Source organism: Mus pahari, chromosome 10 (genome assembly GCF_900095145.1).
Source record: "Mus pahari chromosome 10, PAHARI_EIJ_v1.1, whole genome shotgun sequence".
Classification (NCBI taxonomy): domain Eukaryota; kingdom Metazoa; phylum Chordata; class Mammalia; order Rodentia; family Muridae; genus Mus; species Mus pahari.
Genome location: NC_034599.1, coordinates 49,009,569 through 49,036,087, shown reverse-complemented (window position 1 = coordinate 49,036,087; position 26,519 = coordinate 49,009,569). Strand labels below are relative to the sequence as shown.

The following is a 26,519-nucleotide window of genomic DNA, read 5'->3' as shown; positions in this document are numbered from 1 at the left end:
CCCTCAAAGGATCTAAGTGGTGAAGTTGAACTAAAACTTGTGCAGCCTCACAACCTTAAACCTAACAATACACCTTTTTCAGTGGGCAGAGAGGCATTTGCACTTAGACAATCTTGCAAACTTTACCACACCCAAAGCAGGGGAGTCCTGGCTTCCAAGACCCGCACCACCTCACCAGGCTCCCAGACCAGGGCTCTGGGTGCAGAGGAACCCGGGCTACTTAATCCCAGCCAGGAGCACTGGACACTCCTCCTCTCCCTCCCTACACCCTACCCGCCACCAGCACCCCCCTTTCCTCCCCCCTCCCCCCGCACCCGGACTCTACCCTCGCGTGCAGGCACTGGCGGACGGCGGGCGGGCCACTGGAGCAGGCTTGGCCTCTTCGGAGCCGCCCCCTGGCCCTAGTGTCTGGCCACACACTGCCCACTCTGCACCGCCCGGGCTCCAGACTCTTTGCAGCCCATACCGTGTGTGCCGCGTCCACCCGAGCCAGGAGCGCCCCGCAGGCGGGCTGTGGTGGATGCGCGGGCGGCAGCCCACAGTATGGATTCAGATTCTGGAGAGCAGAGCGAGGGCGAGCCCGGGACTGCTGCAGGTAGCAAGGGGGCAACCCTGCCGGGAGGGCTGGGGTTGGAGAGGAGGGGAAGCCAGCGCAGGAAATCTAGAGTATTTCTTGGAGCTGTGGGGAAGAAGACCGGTCCTCAGCAGCCCGAACCCTTCCATGCAGAGACTGGGGACTGGTTTGAGGGCGTCCTCCCACCCCACTGCACTTAGGTGCGTCGGAGAGACAGGAGGGACATTTTGCCCATGGATCGCAAAGTGGCAGGGTCTCCAGCGGAGGCCTTGGGGCACACTGCAAGGTGGGGGTGGGGAAAGGAGAGCTTGAGATATCTGCGTCTTGTAATTTGCAGTGGAAACTGAACTGAAGTAACTTCCCATGTGTTACCTAGTCTGCCATCCTGGGGCGGTGAGACCACGCTTCAGAGTCGGTGGGAAGAAAAAACTCGTGGGTAGATCAGGGCTCCCGCCTGGGCTAATGTCTGAGGTTCCAGAGCCGGCTGGGCAAGCCATGCCCATCCCTGTGGCACGGCTAGTGGAGGTGGACCCCCAGGAGGGGTCCCAAAGTGACACACAGAGCCACCAGCCTTCCCCTTTAAGAGGTGTCACGGGGCTTTCCATCCATAATCAATAGGAATGCAAGCTATAGGATAGGAGGGTGTTTATTTAGAGAAATGAATGTCCTTTTCTGCCTCTCCTCAGTACTGAGCAACAGGAGGAAGCTCTCCACAACCCTAGATCTATTTTCCTCCATGCTCACCCAACCTCCACCAGCAGGCTTCACCCCTCAAGCCCCTCCCTGGGGTGCAGGGTCCAGGATCACTCACTTTCTATGTACAGTCATCCTTCAGTGCCCCCCCCCCCCAGCACAGCCTTGGAAGTTTGCTTGCGACACAGACAGGACCATGACTGTCTGTTGGGAGTCTCCTAGCACAAACCTGTACACAATCAGGTCCTCACACTTCCCACGGGCACACCCAGGTGCCAACAGTGGGGACCAGTTCAAGAAGGTCTACTAGACCGGGTGCTGGTGTAGGGAACGCGTGTTCAAGAATCAGGGTAAGATAGCATCTAGCCAAATGGTTTTTGTTTTTTGTCTCCCCACCACCACCTTTTTTTTTTTTTTTTTTTTTTTTTTTTTTTTAAATCTCCATTTTGCAGAGGTCCAGATTCCCTGCTTTGGGCCCTGGGACACACCTCTTCCAGCTGCAGATGGCTTTGGTCCTCACTTAGAGTGGGTAGGCTTCCTGGGCTAAGGGAGGGGGCAAGGGAGATATCTGGATGTGAGGCTTCCAAAAGCTGCACAAGGGACTCCTGCTTGGTGTAGTGTGTGGATGCCGGTGCTGTTCCTAAGCACGACCTCTTTGCATGCCTGTGTGTTTCTGTGACTGTAAGGCACCAAGATTTCACTTCACAGGTGGCTTTTGGATCTTCTTTAATCCTGTGTTCCAATAGGTGTCTCTAGTAGGTAGCAGTGTGTATCCAACCAGAGCTTGGGGAAGAGGGACACCAGAAACATTGTCATTGACACTAGAAATCTCAGGTACATTGTCACAACATACCGACTTATTCTGTAGGTGGAAGCTAGGAAATTGAGGGGTAGGAGAGGAAGGTAATGAGATTCCTTAAAGGGAGGTGGGAGCAGGAAGAACTCCAGGGTTCTTAGTACTGAGAGGGGCAAGGAGAAAAGGAATACATACATATACATCCTAGTGTGCCCACTCCTCCAGTCTGCTTCAGCTCTGAATGTCACTGCCTATCCAAGTGACTGACAGTCTGTGTGAGCCGCACAGCTCACAGCACACCTTGTCACTGGGGTCAGATGCGCCTGGAAGAGCAGGGCGGCCAGCTTTCACAAGCTGTCTCGTTTGTTTGCACCTTACTGTTGTCTGCAGTCACTCCTTCTTTTCTGTGTGCTTGAGTCTCACGACTTGAACATTTATTTTAATGTCATGAGCCATTATGCTAAATGGCATTTAGTCTCACTCATTATTTTCAGTCTGAAAGTGTTCCCCTTAGTGACGAAGCTTCAGAATTAGCGCTGTCTCTCCATCTTGCTCTGCTTGCAGCCTGTCAAACGGAAGCTGTTGTTGCAGATTCAGAGACGATTTAAAAGGCAGACATTTATTCATAGAGCTGTCCTTTGTCTTTTACAAGAAACTGATATTCTTCTGTGGACCTGTACCTCCTCCAGGTGAATGAGTCTCTCAGGGAGAAAGGCAACAGAGTAAATTCCTCCACAGGCACACTCACTTACTTTGTAACAAGTTGTACACAGGCTGTATCTTTGTAAAGTTAAGAAAATAAACTCTAGGATTAGGAAGCTCTTAGTGTCTCACTCAGAGGCAGGTAACTTCACTTCCTAACCATAGCACCATGAAGATCAAGAAAATAATACCTGGAATGTGTTCTTGGTCATTTCAGTAAATGGATGCTGTTATTCATCACCTTTGAAATCTCTAGAACTATAACCTGGGTTTTATTTAGGAATCCTACTAAATAATGGGTCCTAGTGCTTTGTAGAGTAAAAATTGCAAGGAGTCAAAATATTTGTCATGATTACACTGATTAGCTGGTGAGATTTTTCTATTGTCTCCCTTTCGGCTTACCTGGGAATGCTCCGAGTGAGTCTTAGTTTACATCTCTTCTCAACTTCATTGAACTTTAACCTCATCAAGATGGGGGGCCTCCTGCTTCCCCCATTCTCTCTGAGACTCTGGGAGAATTATGAAAGACACAAGACACCTCTGCCAGTCCTCCTGCTAATGTGGCAATGGCAGCTCCCATGTGGAGTGTTACTCCAAGCGGAAAAGAAGTGGCAGTCTCTTCCAGCTGCTCCCGCTCCTAAACCTCTCCCCACCATCCAGGAGGCAAGAGATGCTCTTATCCTTCTTGTACTTGCCCATGATGGTCACCTGTTGGCAGGGAATGGGGGGCAGTTTCCATGTTTTTTTCCTGCTTTAAGAGACTCCTCCAATGGTCTTCCATTTTATGTGGGATAGATTTCTCACTGAACAACAAGCATGCTGGGCTGGGGAGGGCCCTGGAGGAGAGGTTTGGGGTGACATTTGTAGAAATCTTCCTTTTCTTTCCCTCTCAGGAGGCACAAGCTAATGTTTCTATGTCACTCTGCTGTCTGCATCGCCCCTCCCTCTCTGTCATTTTATGGCTCCTTCTGTGATTAGGAAAGCAGCAGAGTTTATGGAACTCTGGATCCACTCCAGAGACCCAGCTTGGCAGTCCTCCATTTGGCAAATTTATCACCCACCTCTTGGAAATCCTAGGACTTGATATATTAATTCTAAAGTGAATGAGAATCATTCCTAAGAAGCAACAGGGGATTAGCATTAGTTAAATCATTTTTTTCCCCTTTCTGACTTGGAAGATCAAGAGAGTCTGTCTACTCAGCTGAAGTCAAAAGACCTTGAACCAACAGCTCCGGGAAAGACTGGCTGATTGTACCTGAGGAAGAAGGGCTGCAGAAAAGCCCTTCTGGGTGATGGAGTCTGTGCATGAGGTAGTTGCTTCTAGAGAAAAGAAATGGTGGGCCCTGGCTACCTTTCCTGTTTCCTTGGATCCTAAGCTTGGTCCATCTAATAAGCAGTGGGTGGATGCAGTAAATTATCAAGAGGAGACAGACACTCCAGAAGCTAGATAGTTTGAGCAGAGGGACCGGTAAACAGGGAGGCAGCTGAAAGGCTGGGAGTTCTCAGGAAATAGAAAAAAGTCAGTATAGGGCAGGCTAACCATAAGAAGGTCTTAAAAACTTGGGAAAGGGGAGTCCCATGATTGTTGGACAGACGTGACCAACAGGAAACCATCGCCAGAAACCACATCTTGCAGAGACAACGAAAGGCAGAGATTACTGAGACCCTGAGTCCCTGCTTTCAGGGTGTGACCACGACACTGGAGAGGTGGTGCAAGAATGCAGGCCGGAGGAAGGGCGCAAATGACATTTCAGAGACAGAAGCAGAAGCCTAGTCACAGATTGCACCAAAACCATGAATGGAGAAGGAAGGGAGACAGTAGCTTGTGTGGAGTCACAAGAACTGCACAGCCGAGTGAAGCTGCCCCGGAGGCAGAGAAAGGCAGGGGGTTGAGTCCCGGACCCCACTAATGTTCCCAGAGCTCTGTCCCCTCAGGCACTTTGACAGTGAGGTTTTGTTTAATGATCTTTTCCTCTCTGGATCTGAGGTAAACTCTTAGACTCTGCAGGTTTGTTTGGTGAGCTTTAGGGGTCTGCTGAGTCCCATTGCTAGGCTAACAGTGGAGGCTGTTGAATCCTCTTTGCTGACAGATTGATGATGATGAACTGGCTAACTGAAGGCAGGAATGGCCCAGGCACACTGTACCATTTGGCTATTAGTCAAGTTCCTTTCCTTGTTCCTGTTTTTGAAGCTTGAACTGGTTTCTGTCCTGCCCACACGATGAGCTGTAACTGTTGGATGATCTTCTGTTTCTTCACATTCTCAGATTCTGTGGATGTGGTTTTAAATATAGACATATGAGCATCTGGAGGAACTTGCTGGGAACTCGACACTCGTGGCCAGGCCAGGGGCAGAAGTCTACCCTATAAAGTAGAACTGGCAGGTGTGTTGTCTTCTGCTTTGATTGCCATGTCTGGCAATTTCTGCACTGACCCGGACTCCGTTAGAAATGATGAGGACTTGTGAAGAGAGAGAAAAGAGTCTGTTCTGTCCTCCAGGGTTTGACATTGCAGGGGGGAAGCAGGTTAGAGATATTGCTAGCCAAAAATGCATCCGGATTCTAGACCTCCCTTTCCTGGGACTACATCCATATCTCTTTTGTATTCTTCCTTAGCACTGGCCACCGGAGTCTGTATTCCTATCCTGGGCTATTGTATTTGTGAGCTTCCTAAAGGTTAGGATTGACTCTTTCATCATGTGTGTCATCCAACCCCCACACCACCTATGTGCCTGAGGCCCAGTGGCAGGTTGCTGGATGCATAGGAGGCAAGCATGCGTGCATGGGCAGATGGGTTGGTTCTCCAGGAAGCAGACTCTGAGGTGGAACTTGGCTGGAGGAAGGTCGGTCTGTTTTGTTTTTGTGTTTGAACATCTCTCAGGATCAATATCTGTAGATGAAGAGGTGAGGGGAAGGGCAGGAAGCAGCTGTTTGCAGTCATGTTAAGTAGAGGAAACACTTGCTCCAAAATCTGTGAAACTGGGCAACCTTAGCAGTATGTAATGTAGGATTTGGAACATGGGGTAACATTGTTGGTTCTCGTGGGAAGTTTCTGAAATAGTGTATATGAATATGCACATATAAAAACATTTCCAATATAGTACCTGTTTTTATCATTTGCCAGCCAAATGTAACAATTGTCACCTTCTCCATTAGTACTGTCTCTAATGGGTTCATTCTCTGACACAGCTACCACTAACTTCTACTTTAATTCACATTTAAACATCTCTCCCTCTCTCTCTGTCTCTCTGTCTCTTTCTCTCTCTCTTGCTATCTATCTATCTATCTATCTATCTATCTATCTATCTATCTATCTATCTATCTCTGTCTCTCTGTGTTTGGAGACAGGGTTTCTTTGTGTGTCCCTGGCTGTTTAGATCTCTAGGAAGATACTCTATAAATAATTTTGTTTAGTTTTTCAGTTACTTGGCCTCTACTTTATATAAAATGTCTGTGTAGGTGGGTGCTTGCAGTATATAGAGAAAAATATAGGGTTGAGGGTGTATCTCAGTGGTAGAGTACTTTCCTAGCTGACTTTGATTCCAACAGCATAAAGAAGAAAGGAGAGAAAGGAAGGTAGAGAAGGAAAAGAAAAAGGAGAGAACTTAAAGAATAACTTAACAACTCCTCCATAGACAAACAAACAGACAGGCAAACAAACAAACAAACAAAAAACCACATAAGATGAACCCTTCCTCCTCCCATATGTGTTGAGGCATAAAAATAAGCTCTTTTTGTTTTACATCAGAAATGTTCTTTTCGGTTAAATGCTTACTGGGTTTCTTAGACATCATTGCTTGGGAGTAAATTTGAGCATGTTCATGGAAAATCTACCCATGTACAGACTATAAAACTGGAAGGTTTGGCAGCACAGAGAGTGCTGGACACACCCTAATAGAAACCAGGACTTTGTAATTCAGTTCTCTGGGAAGTAAAAGAGACACTTTGGTGGTGTCCAATATTGCTTAAACTAGAGAAACCACAGAGACAGCCACTGGCTGCTAGATTCTGTTTCAAAAGTAAAATATGCTTTCTGTGAACTGTTCTAGCCCCAAAAGCAGAATTTTAGTAATGATACACAGCTTTGGGGAGACCTCCAGCTTATTTTTTTTTCACATGATAGAGACATCCGCTTCATATTTGAGACAGGAAGTGCTTTTAATGGTGGGTACGTGTTCATGTTCCGAGCTCCTAACTTGGGCCTGCAATTCAGCTGGAAGGTTATGAAACAGGGGGTAGAGTAGGGGAAGGCGGAGACGGACTCTTACTGCACCAGTTCTTTGCCACTGCCTTTGAATCCTGCTTCCTCCATTTCTAGTGGATAAAATGAAGAAAGGCAGTGAGGAAAGAGTGGGATTAGAGACTCTGGGTTGAGAGAAACAAGAATCTTAAGAGGTCAAGCAAAAGGAAGACAGTTGGAAGGTTGTTTTGTCACTGAAAGTCCAGCCTTAAGAATGATACCTCATTATTAAATTTTACATTAAGTCCTTATAATGTCTTAAAGTTAGTTATCCCCATGGCATTTAATATAATATATTAACCATGCTCCTGGGTTAAGTGCTAGAAATAGCCTACTAGGCACAGAATGTAACTAACTTTCTCAAGACTGTGCATCATGTGAGTGGAGATGAATCCAGCCTAAATCCAAATCCTGTTCTCTTGTACAGGTAGACCATGTGTTGGGTTGACAGATGTCACTAGACTGCTTTGCATATCCTGCTCAATTCCCTTGGTTCCCAGGACCCTGACAACTGCACCTCCCTGTCAGTTAGGGCACTGTTTATCTGGGCTTTCCATAAGGAAGTCATCTCCAGATGATTTTGCCTTAACGATGCTGCTGTCATATTAATGACAGATCATTTCTCAGCCCAGCTAACCAGCATTGATTGTCACAGTAAAGCAAAGGTTCCACTTCAATGGTGCAGGTCTCTTGTTAATCTCATCTGATTCTTCAGTCTCCACTGACGAGAAACCACAGATTTTCAATTCACAGTATCCTAGAAACAGCCCTGCTAGTCTTTGCTTCCCCCTGAGATACTACAACCCAGGCCTCTACTGCTCTCTGCATTCTCCTCTAAGTTCCCACAACAGGTCATCAAACTCTGAGAACTCCCAGCCCAAAGTTCCAGGCTCTTTCACAGTTCTCCCCCCCCCAAACAACTTAGTCAGGTCTTTCAAGAGAATACCCTACATTCCTGATACCAGTGTCTACTCTAGTTTGTTCTCTGTCGCCATGATCAACATCATCATTAAAAGACTCTTATGGAAGAGAGGTTGTGTGGCAGCATATAGGTTAGAGTCCATCCTTGGGGAAGCCAAGGCAGGCGCTAGAGGCAGGAGCTTGAAAGAGAAACCACAGAGGAAAGCTGCTGACTGGTTCGCTTCTTCCAAGCTTGTGTTCAGCTACCTTTCTTATACAGCCCGTGCCCACAGGCCCAGAGATAGTGCCATTCCCAATGGAAATTGAGAAGGGGCCTTCTGCATCAATTAGCAATCAAGAAAATTCTCAACAGACTTGCCCTCCATTTCCTCTGTTGGGTTTCCTATTCCAGGCATATTCACCAGAAGACTGGCCACCACAGCCCACTCCTACACCTTGCTGAGCATCTTCTTCCCTTGAGTCAGGTTCATTCCCTTTTCTCACTTAGAGGCACCCTACATGTAACCCTCGGATTATTAAGGTTTTTTTTTTTTTAAGATTTATTTATTTATTTATTTCATGTATGCGAGCACACTGACACTGTCTTCAGACACACCAGAAGGGAGCACTGGATCCCATTACAGATGGTTGTAAGCCACCATGTGGTTGCTGGGATTTGAACTCAGGACCTCTGGAAGAGCAGTCAGTGCTCTTAACCGCTGAGCCATCTCTCCAGCCCTAGTTTTTATTTCTTGAGGAGTATGGCCATCCAGTGACATGGCTGCCACAAAGGTTAATTTGCTTTGAGCCTTAACATCTGTTGGCTTCAAAAAAAAAAAAAAATCATCCCCTAGTTCTCCAGTATGTCTTCCCTTTCTTGAGACTGATTATTTTTTTAATTTAAAGAATGAAATTTGTTTTAAGGAAACTTGGAAATGAGTTCCCTTCTGTTAAGCTTCTCTATCTTTAGGATTTAACATCATAATTTACTGAATCAAGCCCATCGAGAAGGCAGGGAGAGCTACTTTTATATAAGGCCAACTTTTAGAGAGCCCGGAGTAGTATGTGATGGAAAGTGAACCTCAATTGCTTTAATTCTTTGACTAAATGTCCTGTGATCCTGATGCTCCTGCATCCTTCATGACTCCCCGAGATAGCCTTTTCCCAGCTGTGACCCCCAGGGGACAGTGGTTGACTTTGCTCTTCTGACAAAACCCTTCCCTTTAGGCAGTACCACTCATTCTGATAGCATAAAGCAACAGTTGTATTGTTTACAATAAGCAAACACTACCAGGACAGTTACATTATCTTGATCCCCAAATGCGTGGCATAATATGTACTGTTTTGGACTGATCATCCCAAAGGAAGAACATGGGAAACAAAACTCAAATAACCAAAATAAGCAATTTCAAAATTCAGTCAAACAATTGCTGAATGATTGATTACACAGTGATTATCCAGAAACTACGTGACAACTATACATTGAACACTTGATGAGTATGAGCAGTACAACATTATTTAGCTCTTTTTTTTCTTGACAGTTTGCTTATTTTTTATTAATTTATTTGCTCATACATTTTCAGCTGTTGAGAAAAATTAGTCTGAAGAATATTTAATGATACAGAGAACAGTTTACATTATAGCACTTCTCAAAGAAAGTTTAATAATCTACGATCTCAGTTTTGTTGTGCGTTCATAGGTGGGTATGAACATATGTGCATATATACACATCGATAGGCACAACCATTCATGAAATGAGTGAGATACACTTCCTGTGGACTTTCCCTCCATAAATGCATTTGATTTTCTACAGGAATTGTTCTTGAGAAGCAATGACCAGGAGCTGTGATGATGAAGTTCAGTACAGCACTTCTACTTAGCGTGTGTAAGGCCCTGGATTTGATCTCAGGGACCATAAGTTAAGAGCAAACTCCAAATGTGACCCACCATCCCCTTCCGTGGCTCTTCCTTCAGACTTTCTGGTAATCTTGTACTGTTCTCTCTCCTGCTTCTTCCCTGGACTCTGACTTCTTCCAGTCTCCTCCATTTCAGTAGTTCTCCATGATTGGAGTGAGCCCACCCCTGCCCTCAGCCCTCTTTCTCCCACAGTTTTCCAGATGGACTCTGGATCTTGATAGGATCTACTAGGTGAGGCTGTGGACTCCATTCATTTGGCTTCCTTGGAGCACAACCTTACAGTATTTTGCTGGCCAGCAGTGTGGACACCTGGCATCTCTAACTCTCACTTCCCCCCTCTCCCTGTGACTCTTTCTATTCTTGACTTCTATCCTAACTATGACTGACGTTTATCTTTTGCTTTATGTGTTTTGCTTTTGCATTTTATTACTTTTAAAATTAGGGGAGGAAAAGAACATTTAAAGTTTGCTATCACAAGATTGCCTTAGCTTATCGGCTGTCACCCTTACCATTCATTTATCATTCTAAAACAAACTCAGCATAGAGGAGTTATGTGGCAGTGAGTATAATCTGTAGAAACAGTATCTGTTTCCAAAGCGGTTACATGGAAATCTGATTGACGGGTTTCTTGACGCTTGAAAAGAAGAGACCACAGTAGGCCCACTCTTTCTGCCTCCTTCTCCGACTGTAGTCTACCAAACAAAGGCAGCATATCAGGCAGCTGGCAAGCAAGAGCAATACTCACATTTGCAGCATTGTTAATACAGCTTTAAAGTTTCTCTCAATCCCTGTGAAGGGTCAGTGTTCATTATTTGACTTTTGGCTAAACTTACTTTGTTGGTTTATTTTATCTAAAAAAAAAAAATGGCTGATTTTATGCATACTCAAATACAAAATTATAATAGATTACGTAGAGAACTCGCTTCTCCACATAGAGAAACCATTTAGCTTTCAAGTAGAAAGCAAAGCAAGACATTCCATTACTTAGTTCCCTGCCTAATAAGAAGCTGACTTGGGACTGGAATGTAGCTCATGAGTAAGAACACTTGGTAAGGCCCTGGGTTGAACCCCCAGTTGCTATTTGAGAAGGCTTTTCCTGAGGAGACTCAACTCACATCCCCACTAACCCCAAATCGGGAACCCATGCGTGGCTGATACTACTAAAGTCTAACTAGGTGAACCTATGAGTTTTATTTGGGTTACTTACCAGGATGTGGGTGAGGGGTTACTTACAGGAATAGAAATAACTCAAAGACCGCTGCATCACCAGAGCCCACCCCCAGCATGGGTGACAGCTCATAAAAGCTGGGAACCTGGAGCTCACTGCACAGCCTGCAGGCAGCTCAGCAGGTTGGAGAGTGTCCTCTCTAGGTGCATCATTTGGTCTGAGCTTCTTCTGGGCAGTTCAGCTGGTCTCTGCTGCTTTTTCAGACTGCTTCACTAGTCTCAGAAGCCTTGCACCTTGAATTGTCTTTGCCTAAGAGTGACTTACAACAGTCTCCTCCTCCTCCTCCTCCTCCTCCTCCTCCTCCTCCTCCTCCTCTTCCCTCTCCCTCCTCCTTCTTCTCTTCTCCCCTACTGTTTTTTCTTTACTTCCACTTTGTCTTTTTCACATTTATTTAGTATGTGTGTGTGTGTGTGCACATGTGCTTGTACACACCATGTCACACATACAGAGGTCAGAGGACAACTTCACAGAAGTTGGTTCTCTCCTTCCACCATGTGAGTTCCAGGAATTGAACTCAAGTCATCAGGCTTGACAGCAATGCTGTCACCAGATGAACCATCTAATCACCCCCTTCTCCCAGCTCACCTCCCCCTCCTCCTCTCCTCTTCCTCCTCCTCCTCCTCTCTTTCTCTCTGCCTCTGTCTCTGTCTCTGTCTCTCTCTGTGTGTGTCTCTCTCTCTCTTCTTTCTTATTTGCACTGCATCCTGAATGCAGTTTCCCTCCCTCTTCTCCTCCCAGTCCTTCCCCCACCTCCACTCCCTCCCATCCTTTCCTCCTCCATTTCTCTTCAGAAAATGGGAGGCCTCCCATGGATATCAACCAGCCCTGGCATATCAAATTGCAGCAAGACTAGGCATATGCTCTCCTATTGAAGCTAGCCTAGGCAGCCAAGAAGGAGGAAAGGGTTCCAAAGACAGGAAACATAGTCAGCGACAGCCCCTGCTCCTGTTAGAAGTCCCACTAGAAGACCAAGCTACACAAGTGTAAATGTGCAGAAGACCTAGATCATGCAAGCTCTCTGGTTGGCAGTTCAGTCTCTGTGAGCACCTATGGGTCCAGGTTAGTTGATTCTGTAAGTTTTCTTGTGGCATCCTTGACCTCTTTGGTTCCTACAATTCTTCTTCTACAGGATTTCCCCAAGCTCCACCTAATGTTTGGCTGTGGGTCTCTGCATCTGTGTCCATCAATTGCTTGATGAAGCCTCTCTGATGAAGATTATGCTAGGCTCCTGTCTGCAAGTCTAGCAGAAGGTCATTAGCAGTGTGAGGGGTGGGCTCCTTCTCATGGCATGGGTCTCAAGCTGGACCAATTACTATTGACCACTCCTGCTCTGTCTCTTTACCCCTGCACATCTCGTAGGCAGGACAAATTGTAGGTGGAAGGTTTTGTGTCTGGGTTTCATGGCTGGGTTGCTGTTCTTCGTGGTGGAAAGAATCTCATTATGTTTTCTAGGCTGGCTGGCTTTCAAATTGTGATCCTTTGCACACTTGAGGGAACTGAATTTGATAGAGTTCTGGACCCAGTTAAAGCATTCATCAAATGTGAAGATAGAGTAAAGTCACTCTGCAACATGCTGGATCTCAGAAACAGAGGAATTTTCCATGACCCCTTCATGGGGAGCTACCAGGTCATAGGGGTTAGCCAACTGGGTCCACAGGTCCCTATAATTTCTACCCCTTTTTGTGTCTTTACATTTAAATGGTTGCAGTTTACATGCTTGTTTAAAAAACCTGCTTATATCTTATATTCTGCCCTTTGATGCTTTATTCTCTGGCTTTTTAAGATGTTTGTTAATATCTATCCTGGACAGAGTGCCTGTTGTGGTTTGAAAGCAATGCATCTCCTACAAGCTTGTGTACTGAATGTTCGGTCCTGAGCTGGTAGCACTATTTTGGGGGGGTTCTGGAAATGTTAGGAGGTAGGGTCTGGGTAGATGAAGCACATCATCAAGGGTGGGTCCTTAGGCTTACCTTGCTCTGCCCCTTTCCTTTCTCCTCACTTCCTGTCTGCCCTTAGATGAACATCTTGTTTCTTTTCCCTGTCCATCTTCCTGCTGCCATGATGCTCTTCCCATGTTCATGGGGGCATTTTGTCACAGATGAAGAAAGCAACAGTACTCTACTGGGTCAGGAAGTGGATTAAAAAGAGAAGCTATGAATCCAAGAACTAAGGCACAGAGCCAAGAAGAGGCAAAGGAGGAAGACAACATCAGATATGGAGGAAAGTCTGCTCAGACCTTAGCAGAGGACACCAGGCTCCCAGAGGAGTATTCAAGAAAGGAGTAGAAGTGGTCAAGTAGTTGACATATACGACCTGCAGAGAAGGGCTTTGTATCTCTTAGGAACTGGGGGAGTGTTTTAGCTTTAGCTAGATAGGGAATTAAACCAAAATAGACAAGCTGGGTCAACTCGTTGGGAAAACGAGATGAATAAGAAAGGAAGTGTAGTCAGAGACATCCTAGAGCATCCTGAACAGGCTACGAGTGTTATCTAGATCGTGATAGGCAGCTGCCAAAGCGTGACTAACCAAAGACTGACAGGGAACCAAACTAGAAGGTAGACAGAAAGACAAACGGGAAAGACAATGTAATTTTCACCCTCTGTACTATGAGGTTAAAAGCAAATGAAACCAAGAGCTAAAAGTATAAGCATATAATTTAAATAGTGGAGGCCATTAGTCATGGAAACAGCTGAAACAGCCTGAAGTGGTTTGTCTCTAAGGAGCCATTATCAGAGATGGGTCAGAAGATGTTTTGTTTTAAGTTTTATAGATAGGTTTGACTTTGAAATGATATATTTGTGTTACTTTGAAATAATCATAATAATAAAAAAAAAAAACAACCTAACTTATCAGCCCAGAAAGTAGTATGGCAGCCACACCCCCTACACTGGATAAGGAGCACAAAGGTGGGACTTTAGATCTCTGGAGGAGGAAGTAGACTTCAGTATCCCAAGTATATGCTAGCTCCAGGTTGTTATTGGTGTTCTTAACATGAATTCTAATACATGTCTGAACTTAGAGACACTCATTCACCTAATGGTAGTTGTCTATATTTCAAGTCCAGGTAGCCATTGGGTGCATGGACCACCGTGATTTCTGGCCTCAAGAAGTTTAGATTGGTGGGAGTAAAAGTTGTTCATGGAAGTGATGAATGATTGATTACTGATGATTAATACCTAACAGGTACCAAGAGTATTGCAGGAAAATATTTCTCAGGAGTCTGAAGTCCTTCAAGAGGAGCCCTTGAGGTTGAGGAGGAATTGGTCTGAGAAGGGGGTAAGTTGTCCCAGCACAGGCGGCAGATTGAGCAGAGTCATAGAGGGGGCTTTGGTATGAAAGATCATGGTATAGCTGAGATCAGAGTGTAACGTCAGGTGGAGATCTTAAAGAGGATCAGAGTGAACAGAAGTGACAAACAGCTCAGAGTTCTAGGTGAGCCATACCTGGGAATCTGAATAAATCTGTGAAGAACCCCAGAGAGCTGGGCAAGGATAGCAATGAAGCCCCCTACCCTACCCCTGCAGCCCTAAGAAATACTCCATGCTGCTGGAGAACAGGTCAAAGACTGAGACGCCTATCTTGGGGGTGCCCTTTTCATTCCTTGTCTTGGGCTACCCATTAGTAGATCTGCCCAGTAAAAGCTGTAGAGCTCCTTGTTCACACACTACACACTACAAACAAAACTGCCCTCCCTCTACCTCAGACAACCCACCCCCACCCCGGGACAATTAAAAGACTATTTGGTTGGTCAACAAATGGTCACTGTCATTAGCTATTAGAGAAAGGCAAATCAAAACGACAGTAAGAAGCCATCTCAACACATCTAGAATGGCTGTTATCAAAAAGCCCAAAATAACAAATATTGGCAAGAACATGGGAAATTATGAATCCTCATACACTAATGATAGGATTCTAACTTACTATGCACACTATGGAAAAGTTTCTGGAAATTCCTTTAAATATATTTTTTAAAAGGAGTTAGAGAGATGGCTTATGGGTTAAGAACACTGACTTCTCTTCCAGAGGACAAGGGTTCATTCCTAGCACCCACATGGTGGCTCAAAACCATCTATAATCCTAATTCCAGGGGATCCAGGCACTGCACACACTTTGTGCACAGGCATACATCCAGGCAAAACACTCAAACATAAAAAATTAAAGTCTAAAAACAGATCCACCACCTGACCCAGCTATCTAACTTCTACATATAGATCCAAAGGAAATGAAGTCAGCACACTAAAGATACCTGGGCGCGTATGTTCATCATGGCCCTTTTTACAATGGCAAGATAAGAATCAGCAGAGGTGCCCGTCAGCTGGTTAAAGGATGAAGAAAATGTTCTCTCTCTCTCTCTTGCTCTCTCACTCTTTTTCTCTCTCACACACAAATGTGTATGAATATGTATGTGTATATGTACATGCTGTATATGTAGTAATTTAAGCCATAAAGAACAGTAGAATCCCATCACTAGCAGCAGAATGGAGGGAACTAGAATACATTATGTCAAGTGAAATAGACCAGGCACAGAAAGGTAAGGACCACCTGCTGGGTCTCACACACGGATATCAGTTCTTCCTGAATGTAGAATATTGATTGCGAGAAGCTGGGAGGCAGGGGATGGATAAAACAAGCCTGGATTTGATCAGCACATGTGGCACACATGTACTAAACCATTGTACTGACTACCAACAAGTGTGCAATTAATTAAAAAAAAAAAAAACCAGAAACTTGACTATAACAATTAAAGTGTATTTGACAATTTTATTACTAAAAGGCCATTTGTAGCACTGGCAACAGCAATTACCATTGAATTTGGAGTGAAGGTGGGGAGATACAAGACCTCTCTTCTGTGGGTATCTTCCAGTGCTGATGCAGCCACGATGTAATTCTTGAGGTTTAAGTTTATGAAATGTTTTCCGTGTGTCGGGGATATCCCTCTTGAAACTGCCAAGGAACAAACAAATAAAGGGTAGTGAGAATTCTCTGACTTATGCAGAACAATTTGTTCAGAAGAGTGTGTAAGAGGGCCACTGGACTTGTGCAGACCTGTAAGCAGATGCACAGTGTGGTTTTGGTGAGTCTGGAGAAAATATGAGTTTACACTTAGGGAAGACAGGTATGCATCATCTAATGAGGTAACAGGATGCACTGGAGCTGAGGTTTCTACAGAGCCCGTGTAGACAGCACAGGGCAGCTTGCTCAGGCCACAGGCTGGCAGAATGGCAGTCTGTGGCTGTCTGTGGGTACTGAGGCTGACACAGGAAGGGGCTTTAGGAGAGATCCTGCCAACTTCTTGTTCTGTGGTTGGCATACACAGAGATCTGCTGGAGAAGTCAAGAGCCCCAGAGAATAAACAGGAGAAGGCCTTCTGCAGGGAGGGGCATTGTAGGCTCTGGGGTAAATGTCCTGGGGTTTTTAAAGGAGGAGGCAGCAACATCCCATTTCTAAAAGCAGCGGGAAATGAGGGGAATCTGGACAGCATAGAGTGAAGCACAGCTGTGACCCACTCCACACTCATACTTGGTATGTACCCAGAGGTGGGTTTTGTGGATGAAAAATTCAATTTCTGCTTCTAAAGGGGATCTCTGTTAAACTGAGAACACAAGCCACTGCTCTGCTTCCTTATTTAGCCGACTAAGAAACCAGGAAGGTGAGGGGATTGTCACTGAGCAGGGGAATTTGGGGGGCTTGGCAGAGGGACAAGAAGCCAGCTTTTCTCTCTTCCCTGCTGCCATTCCTGAGTCAGATCAACTCTCTCCTCCATCTTTGAGGAGTGACAGCTCTAGCACTGTGACCCACACGACAGTTGTTCTGTGTCCTGGAAAGATGACCTGGCAACTCAGCTCACAGTCCTTTCAGTGGTCCAATTTTGTGTTTCACATATATATTATTCTAGGCCATTTACTGTCCTAGAGACAAATGGAAGGAGGGTTTGATTTACAGAGGTAGAAACTTCCAGGAAGACAGACCTCCACCAGCACAGAATTATGAGTGGGTCAGCCCTTATTCAAGTATACATAGCCCAGGATCACAGCCTCAGAGCCTGTGGATGACCATTCTATCATCCACTGTGAACTGCACAACCTACCCCTGCCCCCTCCCCACCAGTGTTGTTAGTCCGTAACCCTGATGTTGACAGTGGTGATCCTGAATACAGTGTGGCTTGACTCCAGTTCCAATTTTCTTACAGTATATTTACGAGGAATCTCATAAGCAATATATTACAAGTGTTCCTTTCTTGATGTTCCATAGTCAGATATTGATGAAAGGAAAATTCTTATTTTAAAAAACAAAAACAAAAGCAAAACAATACTAGATAGAACACTAAGAAAGATGCACTGCTCTATTCCAAATGGCCTCCCTTCTGGCTTTTCCTTTGTGTGCCTCAACTTCTCTAGCTCAATTTACAGGTGTGTGTGTGTGTGTGTGTGTGTGTGTGTGTGTGTGTGAATTAATTAGATTATAGTAGTACCTTTCAGGATCTTCAGTTTCACAAGCTTAAATACCCACCACCTCAGGCTATCCCTTATTTTCCCTGGAGTATGTTCCAGAAAAATGTCAAATACTAAGCTTACTAATAAAATTCATAAGCATATTAACTACATGCATCCAGACAAGGTAAAGCTTCTCATGGGAATGCAAATATGATTTATGTCTAAAACTTTTATGATTGTTTAATTTGTGTATTATGAGATAAACAATCTCAACAAACACACAGAAAGTGTTTACCAAACTCGGGTTTATAATTTTCCTTAAAAGCAAAGCAAAAAAAAAAAACTTGGAAATAAGGAGCAGAATGAAGATGATTTTACATGGTATTGTCTGTCAGAAACCCATAGCAGGGAACATGAAATTTGGGGGAACTTAAATCTGTGTTCTCAGGGCCATCCATGGTCATTCAAGATGGCTCCAGAATGAACTCATGTTCCCTTTAAGACAAGAGCTGTGTTTATTTTGTCGACAATTGTGGTGCCATCCACTTTTCACTCAAGGAACCAACTGAGTGGAAGATGGGTGTCTGCACAGACCCATTCAGTCCAGACATTGCCTCAAGTGCATTGTTGGTAAGTTCTTTCCAGGGTTTAGGGAAGCCATTGGTTTGGTTGAAGGTCTATCTGTGTTTTTCTGAGTTGATTATCAAGGATTCTACTTTAACAGATGATACCTTTGTGGTCTGTTCCCAATGTATTTGGTTTATGAAATCTAGTTAATTCATTTGCCTTTAAAACATTTTGTTGTAGGCATTTGGTTTGGGTTGATTTGATTTGATTGATTGCTTTGCATCTCTAAAAGCATTTTTATCAGGATTTTGCTTGCTATTGGAACTTTCTCTTGGTTTTCATTGTCTTTGAAATATTGTGATTTATTATCCTTTGGCCTTCTCTCCTGACATTCCTCCTCAAACTCCTAATTCTGCTTTTTTTTTCCCCTCTTGCTTCTCTTCTGACCTTGCTAAGCTTTAATAAAGTCTCCCTTTAGGAGAGGCACCTGTTTCTTTCTACCGAAATGTGTGGAGATCTCAGGGGAAGCACCCCATGATATACCACAGACTCAGGGAAACCCAACAAACATACCACATTCCTGAGTTTGAAGGGACTTTATTAGCTTGCCTGGGAAGACACCCATGTCACCAGTGTCTTGAGCCCCACATGTTTGTGTACCCAGGAGGACATTGGAACAGGAAGGCCCTTTCTCCCAAGGCATTCAAACAAGTGGCAATTCCTTGGCAGGGACTGGAGAAGCAAGGGTCTTTCAGATCTTCACAGACTTTGTCCAAATTATTGGCTATGTCTGAGCAACAATTGTTGTCTTGTAGAAAACCCTTGTACACAAACCAGTCCTAAAAGTCCCTTCAGGCTTAAAGTCAAAAATCAGTTTGGTGTGCACTGAGGTCCCTACAGTTTAGGGGAACTCCTTAGGCTGTTAAAGATAACCAAATGGAGCTCTGTCCGTGTCACCTCGATAATACTCGTGGGGATTTACGCTCAGTCCCATCTTTAAGCTTCTTAGATGAGTTTCCTTCTGTTCGTTGACTGGAGGGTCCTGCTAAATGTGAGTCCTGTATACCTTTGCTTCTCCTGTTCTAACAAGAAACCCACTTAACATCTGAGAGATACTGACATCAAACATTGGCAAAGCCTAGACCATCCATCCTCCACTCTTGGGTAGGGTATATGTGGTAACCCACGGCTTTTCTGAGGAGCAGCTTCATAAAGCCTGATTTCCACCCACTCCACTTGCATAAAGATCCAGAAGAGACACTTGTGCCTATCCATCTATCAGACTCTTGGACGAATGGGCCCTAAGGATCAGGCGTTTCTCTAGGACTGCGTTCTAGGGAAATGAAAGAGCTGCAGCTAGAGGGGTAACTTGTCTCTCTGAAGGAGATTTCAAACCATCCTAGCAGCTGTTAGACCACCTCACTGGTGAGACTAAAATCCAGATATTGATGAGTCAGTGGTGGGTATAAATGTTCCTTGACAAGGACTGCTCAAATGTCCATATCCTTGGACCTCTATTGAAACTTTTTCTTAGGGTAAAACCCTAAGGGTGGACTTGAGAAAGGTTTGCTGGGTCTTTGTGACCCCTCCTTAATGTGACCACATTGGATAAATCTCCTCTTTAACTCCCAGCTATCTACTTTTAATTTTAATCTTTTAATTGGCATGTAGTAGAAAAGTGGCCAGCCCTGCCTGGCGTAAGTTGTGATCTCCAAGTTACGGGCTAGAAATGAGTCTGGGACACAATTTTAAAAATAAAGCAAAACAACTACTCCCCTCCTCAGCTAGAGAAAGGGTTTACCTAAGTCTATAAGACAAACTCCACCTTTTAGTCTCCTCTCTTACTAAGCCTTTCTCACATCTTAAAAAACAAGTAAAATAAACTTTCTGTTTTTTTCTAAAGTGGGTGCATCTGATTTCATGTAATTGTGTCATGTGTCTGTAAAAATTGTTTTAGTGTATTTTTGGTTGCATCAAAGATTTTTTTATACAATGTGGCCACTTTGGTTCTCTTTTTAAATTAATTTTTGTTGTATGCTAAAACTATTTTTGGTATGCCCAACTAAAATGCACATACAGATAGAAATTTCAATACTATGATTTTGTATTAGGAGCTGATAAATACATGCCATTTATACATTTGAGTACTCTAAACATCTTTAAACTGATTAAAATAATCTTTTGGAATCTTAAATACTTCATAAACATATATATATATATATATATACATATATCTACACATACATATATATATATATAATATATGCAAGCAGTTTTTTAATTTCTTTTTTAAAAGTTTGATTGATTCATTGTGAGTTTTAAATCATACACATCAGTCTCACTCATTTTCCTCTCCCGTCATATCCACCCTCCACCCTTACAATCTAACCCCCAAAATAAAACACCCACAAACAAACAAATGAGAAAACCCAAACTCAAGCATTAAAAACCATCTCACCGTGGAAGCTGTAGTGTATCACAGGGTGTCCCACAGTCTGTCCCTCTGTCCACACATCTTCATTTGCAAATGTTTACTGCAGAGAGTCCTAAGTCTGGCCCGAGATCTCTGGCTTCTGTGACACCATCAATATTGTATCTTTATGGGACTCCTCCAGGTCAACCCATTGCTGCCGTGTATCGTGGGAGACCCTGCATCTCTGGATCAGCAGGATTGGCCCCTTTATTCCAACTATTTGCAGATGATATAGATTTGGGGGTGGGCCAACTCAGAGCCCTGGTTCTGGAACTGGGTGGCAGCTAAGCTCGTCAGTGTGCAGGCGTTCCTTTATCTGCAGCACCAGGGCAAGCTTTCCAGCCCTACTCCAGCTAGGCCACCCAGTTATGCCACCCAATACCACCATCTGTAGGAGGCAGGGTCAGCTCTCTTGCTTTCATGCCCTTGGAGCCGACTTGCCTGCACCCAGGCCTCCAGAGCCAGCTTCACTGTGATACCCAATCAAGGTCCGGGGCCCACTGTACCAAGTGCTGCAGCCTGTGAGGGGCTGGGCCAGCTCTCTCACTCTTACATCCTAAGGACTGGCTCACCTGTGCTTTTGCCACTAGGACCACCCCCACGGCGTTGACCAGGTGAGATGCAGGACCTACTTTCCGTAGTGCTACAACCAGTGAAGGTCGGGACCAGCTCTCCATCTTTCATGACCCTAGGGCCAGCTCTCCAGTGCTCTCACCCTTGGGACCAACTTATTCACTTGTGAACCCTCCACCAAGACCAACTTTACTGTGCTGCCCAGACACAGCTCAGTGCCCAGTCTCCCGAGTGCTGCAGCCAGCAACGGACAGAACTAGCTCTCTCATTCTCATGACCTCAGAGTCAGTTCTCCCGACTGCTTCATGTGGTGGTGGTTGGGAGGAGACCATCCTCCCCACACCCACACCACCTCTCAGCAGAGGAGTGGCAGGGCCAGCTCTCCCATGCTCTTTCCCTTGGGGCAGGTTCGCCTGCGCCTCCACCATTACGGTCAATCACGGTCAGTTCTGATGTGCTGGCCAGGCGAGATGCAGGGCCACTCTCCCAAGTGCTAGAGCTGTTGAGGAGCAAGGTTAGCTCTCCCGGGCTCATGGCAGGAGGTGAAGGCATCACCTCTGTGCCTGTGCCACCTCGTGTTAGATGACTGGCTGGGTTGACTCTCCCAAGTTCAGGCCACCAGGTTGGCTCACCCATTCCCCTGCCACAAGGGTTAGCTCCACTGTGCTGCCTGGGCCAGGCACAGGGCTGGCTCTCCTGAGTGCTGCCAGCAGTGAGAGATGGGGTGAACTCTTCAGAGTGCCACTTTCAGGCTGACCCAGTGAGCGATGGGGTGAGCTAGGACATCCACGTGGTTTCCAACGGCTGCCCCAACCAGGGAGTCCCCATGTTCTCTAATGGTAATATAAGCCAAGGACGTCAATCAACACTGATCCCTGCCTCTGACACAGACATGGCACTCAGCTGGGGCTGGGACTTCACCATGGCCCCAAGTGGCAGGGTTGGCTACTCACAAGGGTGACCGTTCTACCCTCGAGTCTCCAGTTCCACCTTTCTTCATAAAGTTGAAGTTTCTTTGCTTCTCTTTCTCATCTGACCACCACGTACTTGCACATTGTGGTGGCTCCAGCTGCAGGCTGGGCACAAAGTTGGTGGGCCCCTGGGTGACATTCGCCATCTGTGCTGTATAGCTTGGCAGTAAATGGGTGCCTGTGGCCCTCCTGTGTGCTATGTGCTGGAGGGCAGGTCTGTGAGTGGCACGGCAGTCGGCAGGTCTCTGTCTTCCTCCTCTTATACTGTGCTGCCTGTATTTGATTTGATTTGATTTGATTGGTTTGATTTTATGAGTCCTAGGCATAAGACAGCTTTGGCCACCAAGCCAGGCATCAAGCTAGGATGAACAACAGACTACCATCTGCTCTGCCCTTGACTGATATACGAACACTACCACCATCAAGGGTTCTCTTGCCCATTGCCAGGGGTAAAAAAAAAATTCTTAACATACAACTTAAATGTAAGGTTTCCATTATTGTTGGACTATATATAAATTAGAAGAGATAATATGTTTACTTAAAATCTCTGTGCTTGATGCTTTTTATAATGAACATCAGAAAAAATTCTAGCACAATTATGATAAAATATTGGTTTATTAAAATGAATCTTATGTAATATATATTGTCTCCATTTGGTTATATTTTATTTTTACATAATGTATGTATTGCCAAATTGACTTATAAGTAAGTGCTTATGTAAACTAACTTGGTTCAGCTTCATTTTGGCTTGCGGTAAACTAAAGTTTAAACAAAAAACATAATAATGAGAAAAGACAAGCATATTTATTCAATGTGATACATAGGTATAAAAAAATAGAGATGGATAGTCCTCAGTCTTTACTCAAAACAACTAACAAGAGTTTTTACATTTAAAATTTAAAGCTGCTTTTAATGACAAGATATACATAATCATACAATTCTGGTCAAGATGTTATCCCCTTGACCTTTACTCCAATTCTTGTTCCACAACAGTGGTCCCTACTGACTGAGGGCACAAATTAACTTTAAGAGGTACGGCAGGGTATGGTTTTCCTATTAGACAATTACCCTCCCTTGAGATACTAAGGTCTTTATTACAAAGATTAAGAAATGTAGCTCATGCCTACATTTTTAGATATGATATGTATGTATATGTATAAATACACATACATTTTAGGAATTTTAAGGATTTTTTTAACCAAACATATATTTCAAAAAAGTGTTTTCTAAGACCCTTACTTTAGTCAGGTCTGTAAGGAAAACCTCCACGTATTTTTAAATTATCATTTTGAAAATCTACTTTGAGGTTTAGGCAGACACCTTAGAGTTTACAGATCATCATAATGTGTTACACCATAGTGATATATATTTTTTAAAAAGTAGTTGTCTATTTTTAGCAATATAAAAATAATGATGATGATAAGTGTCAAATGTCATCCTGTTCTGAATGCCTCACCTGATTTTTGATGCTTCAGAAACATTAAAAATGAGAAAATTTTTTCTAACAAAAAGTCATTTCAAGCTATCTTTTATAACTTACATGTTTAACAAGTAACTAATTTAAATTTAGTTAAGAAAACAAGAACTATTAATGTACTTTACCTGTGTTTATAATTATTGTGTAGCTAAGATAACATGCTTTTCATGCTTTAGATATAGCCTCCTGAGATTTCATTTAAAATTACCTCAATACTGTTTTTGAAATTTTGTAATAATAATAATAATGTTAAGATTAAAGTATGCTGTAATCAGTTGTGTAAAAATAAACATGGTTATAACTAAATTAAAAATAATATAAAGACTATAAAATTTATGAAGGTTAATTTAATACCCTGAGATAAAATTAATTCTTGCTTTTAAATAATGATCTTTTTTAAGTAACAAATTATTCTTAGTCTCCTTTTACTAAATGAACATTTAAGAGCTGTTAATAAGTACGTTTTCTTATTGGACAAAGCTGTTGCTTCTTAAATAGTCAGTCATTGCCATATAGCCGACAGTCATTGCCATATAGCCAACAGTCAAGTACTGAACAATTTCTCACCATTTCTGTTTCTGAAATATTTTTGTAATTAGATTTTTAAAAATAGTTCATGACATCTAACATTCTGCCTATTATATCTCTAATTGATAAAATACTAGTTCTAGTTTTGGTGATGATAAAAATGAAAATATTGTGTTCTTTCTTTTGATCAAACCTTTCGCCATGACTGTTTGCTTACCCTAAACCCGTCTATCTTACATGTAACAAATGTGTGACAGATTCGAGTTTTTTCATTCTCTTCATATTTTTGCATAACTTGAGTTTTAAAAAAAGTCTAGTTAAATTAAACTTTAACTCCATTTACTCTAGCTAGAGATACCCACAGAGTTTGGTTAATTTCTGTTCAGATTATATAAAAGACATCAATGTCTAATAATAGTCACGATGTTTCATACCTTAAGTACTGATGTTTCTTGATGAATAGTATCTAAAATATTCTATAATATAAGTAGCCTGGCTTAAAAATTAATTCATAATATATGTATTTAAGTAATAAAAAGGCAATACTACAGTGACTTCTTCAAAAGTCTCAATTCTAGCCTTTTAAATATAAGTATGATAGTTCATATATTATAGGTAACTATAAATATAGAAGAAAGTATATAGTCAATCTCATTGCAAATATATACATTTTGGTTATTTTAGGTGTTTGATTCACCTGTAGACTTCACTCCATTGTGCCAAACTGTGTTCTTGATTACTTAGATTTAGGTATGGTAATCTGCCGCACATAAGTGTATGTCAGGTACAGAGGATATAAAAATAATTCAGATCTAAATCCTAACGATCCAAGGGTTTCTTTCTTAATGGCATTCCCGGCTATCCACCTTCTCTCCTGAAGTCTGCTGTCCTGCCCACTACTCAGCCTCATTAACCTCACATCCTAGGAATGAGCTTCCTAGTTATGAGATGCCTCATAATATTTAATAAGCAAAATATAGCCCCTGTGTGCTCAAAGTGCATTGTCCAACAAGGGGAACTGTGAACAAAGCCTCCTAAAAAGGAGCTGCATCTGCAGAGACTGGCTGAGGAGAATGTTAGCTCTGTGGAGAGACTGGAACAATGTAGATCCAAAGACTTGTCACCTTAATGTGAGTTTATTTTAGCCCTCCAGAACAGCCCATTCCTTGCCCACCTCTGGGTTAGAACTAAATTTGTGATTAATAGATTAAGACCTTTTATAATCTATTCATTGTGATGATTACTAGATTCCACAAACCCAAAAGCTAAGAATGTCATCAAACAGCATCTTGGGTCCATAGACCAGGTTTCCTCCTCTTGCTATATATACACCTGTCTGTCGGACATACCCACCAATATATTTCAAACTTGTCTTGATTTATGACTTTCTGTGTTCTGAAGAACTATAGAACCCTTATGAAAACCACAGCAGGCATCATATTTGATGGGAAAGATTTAGAGATAATCCTTTTGAAGTTAGGAATGAGACAGAAATGCCAAATAATTCTTATTTCCCAAGATTGCACTAGGTAGTTCCACCATTGTAAAATAAATAAATAAATAAATAAATAAATAAATAAATAAATAAAGGTAAAACAACAAACAGGAAAGCATGGGGTAGGGGTAGGGGATGATGACATCAGTTACCTTACAGTGTCGAGGAGATGCTACATAAAACCGACTAGGGCTATCAGCAGAGCCCAGCAAGCCAAATAACTGGGAGAAGTGGGGGTGGACTAGTGTCTTTGATGTGGACACTTCATATGCATTAACCACGATTTCCTCGCCATTTGGCCAGATTGTCTCTGTCCTCTGATCATGCTTATAAAACATTTGCACATTTTGCTCACCGAATATCCTTTCATATCACTTATAGTTCACTTCTTGGTTATTTTGTGTGAGTCAGTGCTCATGAGCTGAGGTCGGAGACCAACTTCCGAGTTCTCGCCTTCCACATGGCTTCTGGGGATGAAACTCCAGTCATTAGTGTGCACAGCTATCTCATTGGCCATTTTTTGCAGTTACTAAATGGCTGTTAATGACTGTTTTTTTTTTTCTGTATTTATCACCAAGAGACTTAGCTTGCTGACTTCTGTTATTAGTTCTAATAGACTTTATGCATTTGAGCAAATTATTTGAAAGTTCATGCCAGAGAGGAAAAGAATAGCCAAAAGAGTTTCTAAGCAGAATAAAGGGGAAATTTTACCCACTGAACTAGCAATTAAGATGTATTGTTATTGAAATAGGCAAACAGACTGAAGAATACACTAAAAAATTCAGAAGTATATCCTTTAAATGTGGAAACTTGATATGGAAAAAAAAAAAAAACAAAAATCAAAGGGATCTGAGAGTTCATTAGTAGAAAGGATGTGCTATTTAACCAAAGAAATAAATTGTGTGGAGAAAAGTAATTCAAACCTCATATAATATTCATATATATTTTCCAGA

At 43.2% G+C, this 26,519-nt stretch overlaps 1 protein-coding gene and 1 non-coding gene across 2 annotated transcripts in view; one reads left to right on the top strand and one right to left on the bottom strand.

The window, feature by feature from the left end:
* Positions 1-368: 368 nt before the first annotated feature.
* Positions 369-26,519, top strand: part of Tnfaip8l3 (TNF alpha induced protein 8 like 3) — a 37,997-nt gene continuing 11,846 nt past the window's right edge. The window contains exon 1 of the mRNA XM_021207757.2: positions 369-595. Coding sequence (XP_021063416.1) covers positions 544-595 — 52 coding nt within the window. The 5' untranslated portion in view covers positions 369-543. The remainder of the gene's footprint in view (positions 596-26,519) is intronic.
* Positions 22,376-22,518, bottom strand: LOC115064908. Its single transcript, XR_003844729.1, has one exon. It is a non-coding gene; the product is annotated as a small nucleolar RNA SNORA48 (small nucleolar RNA).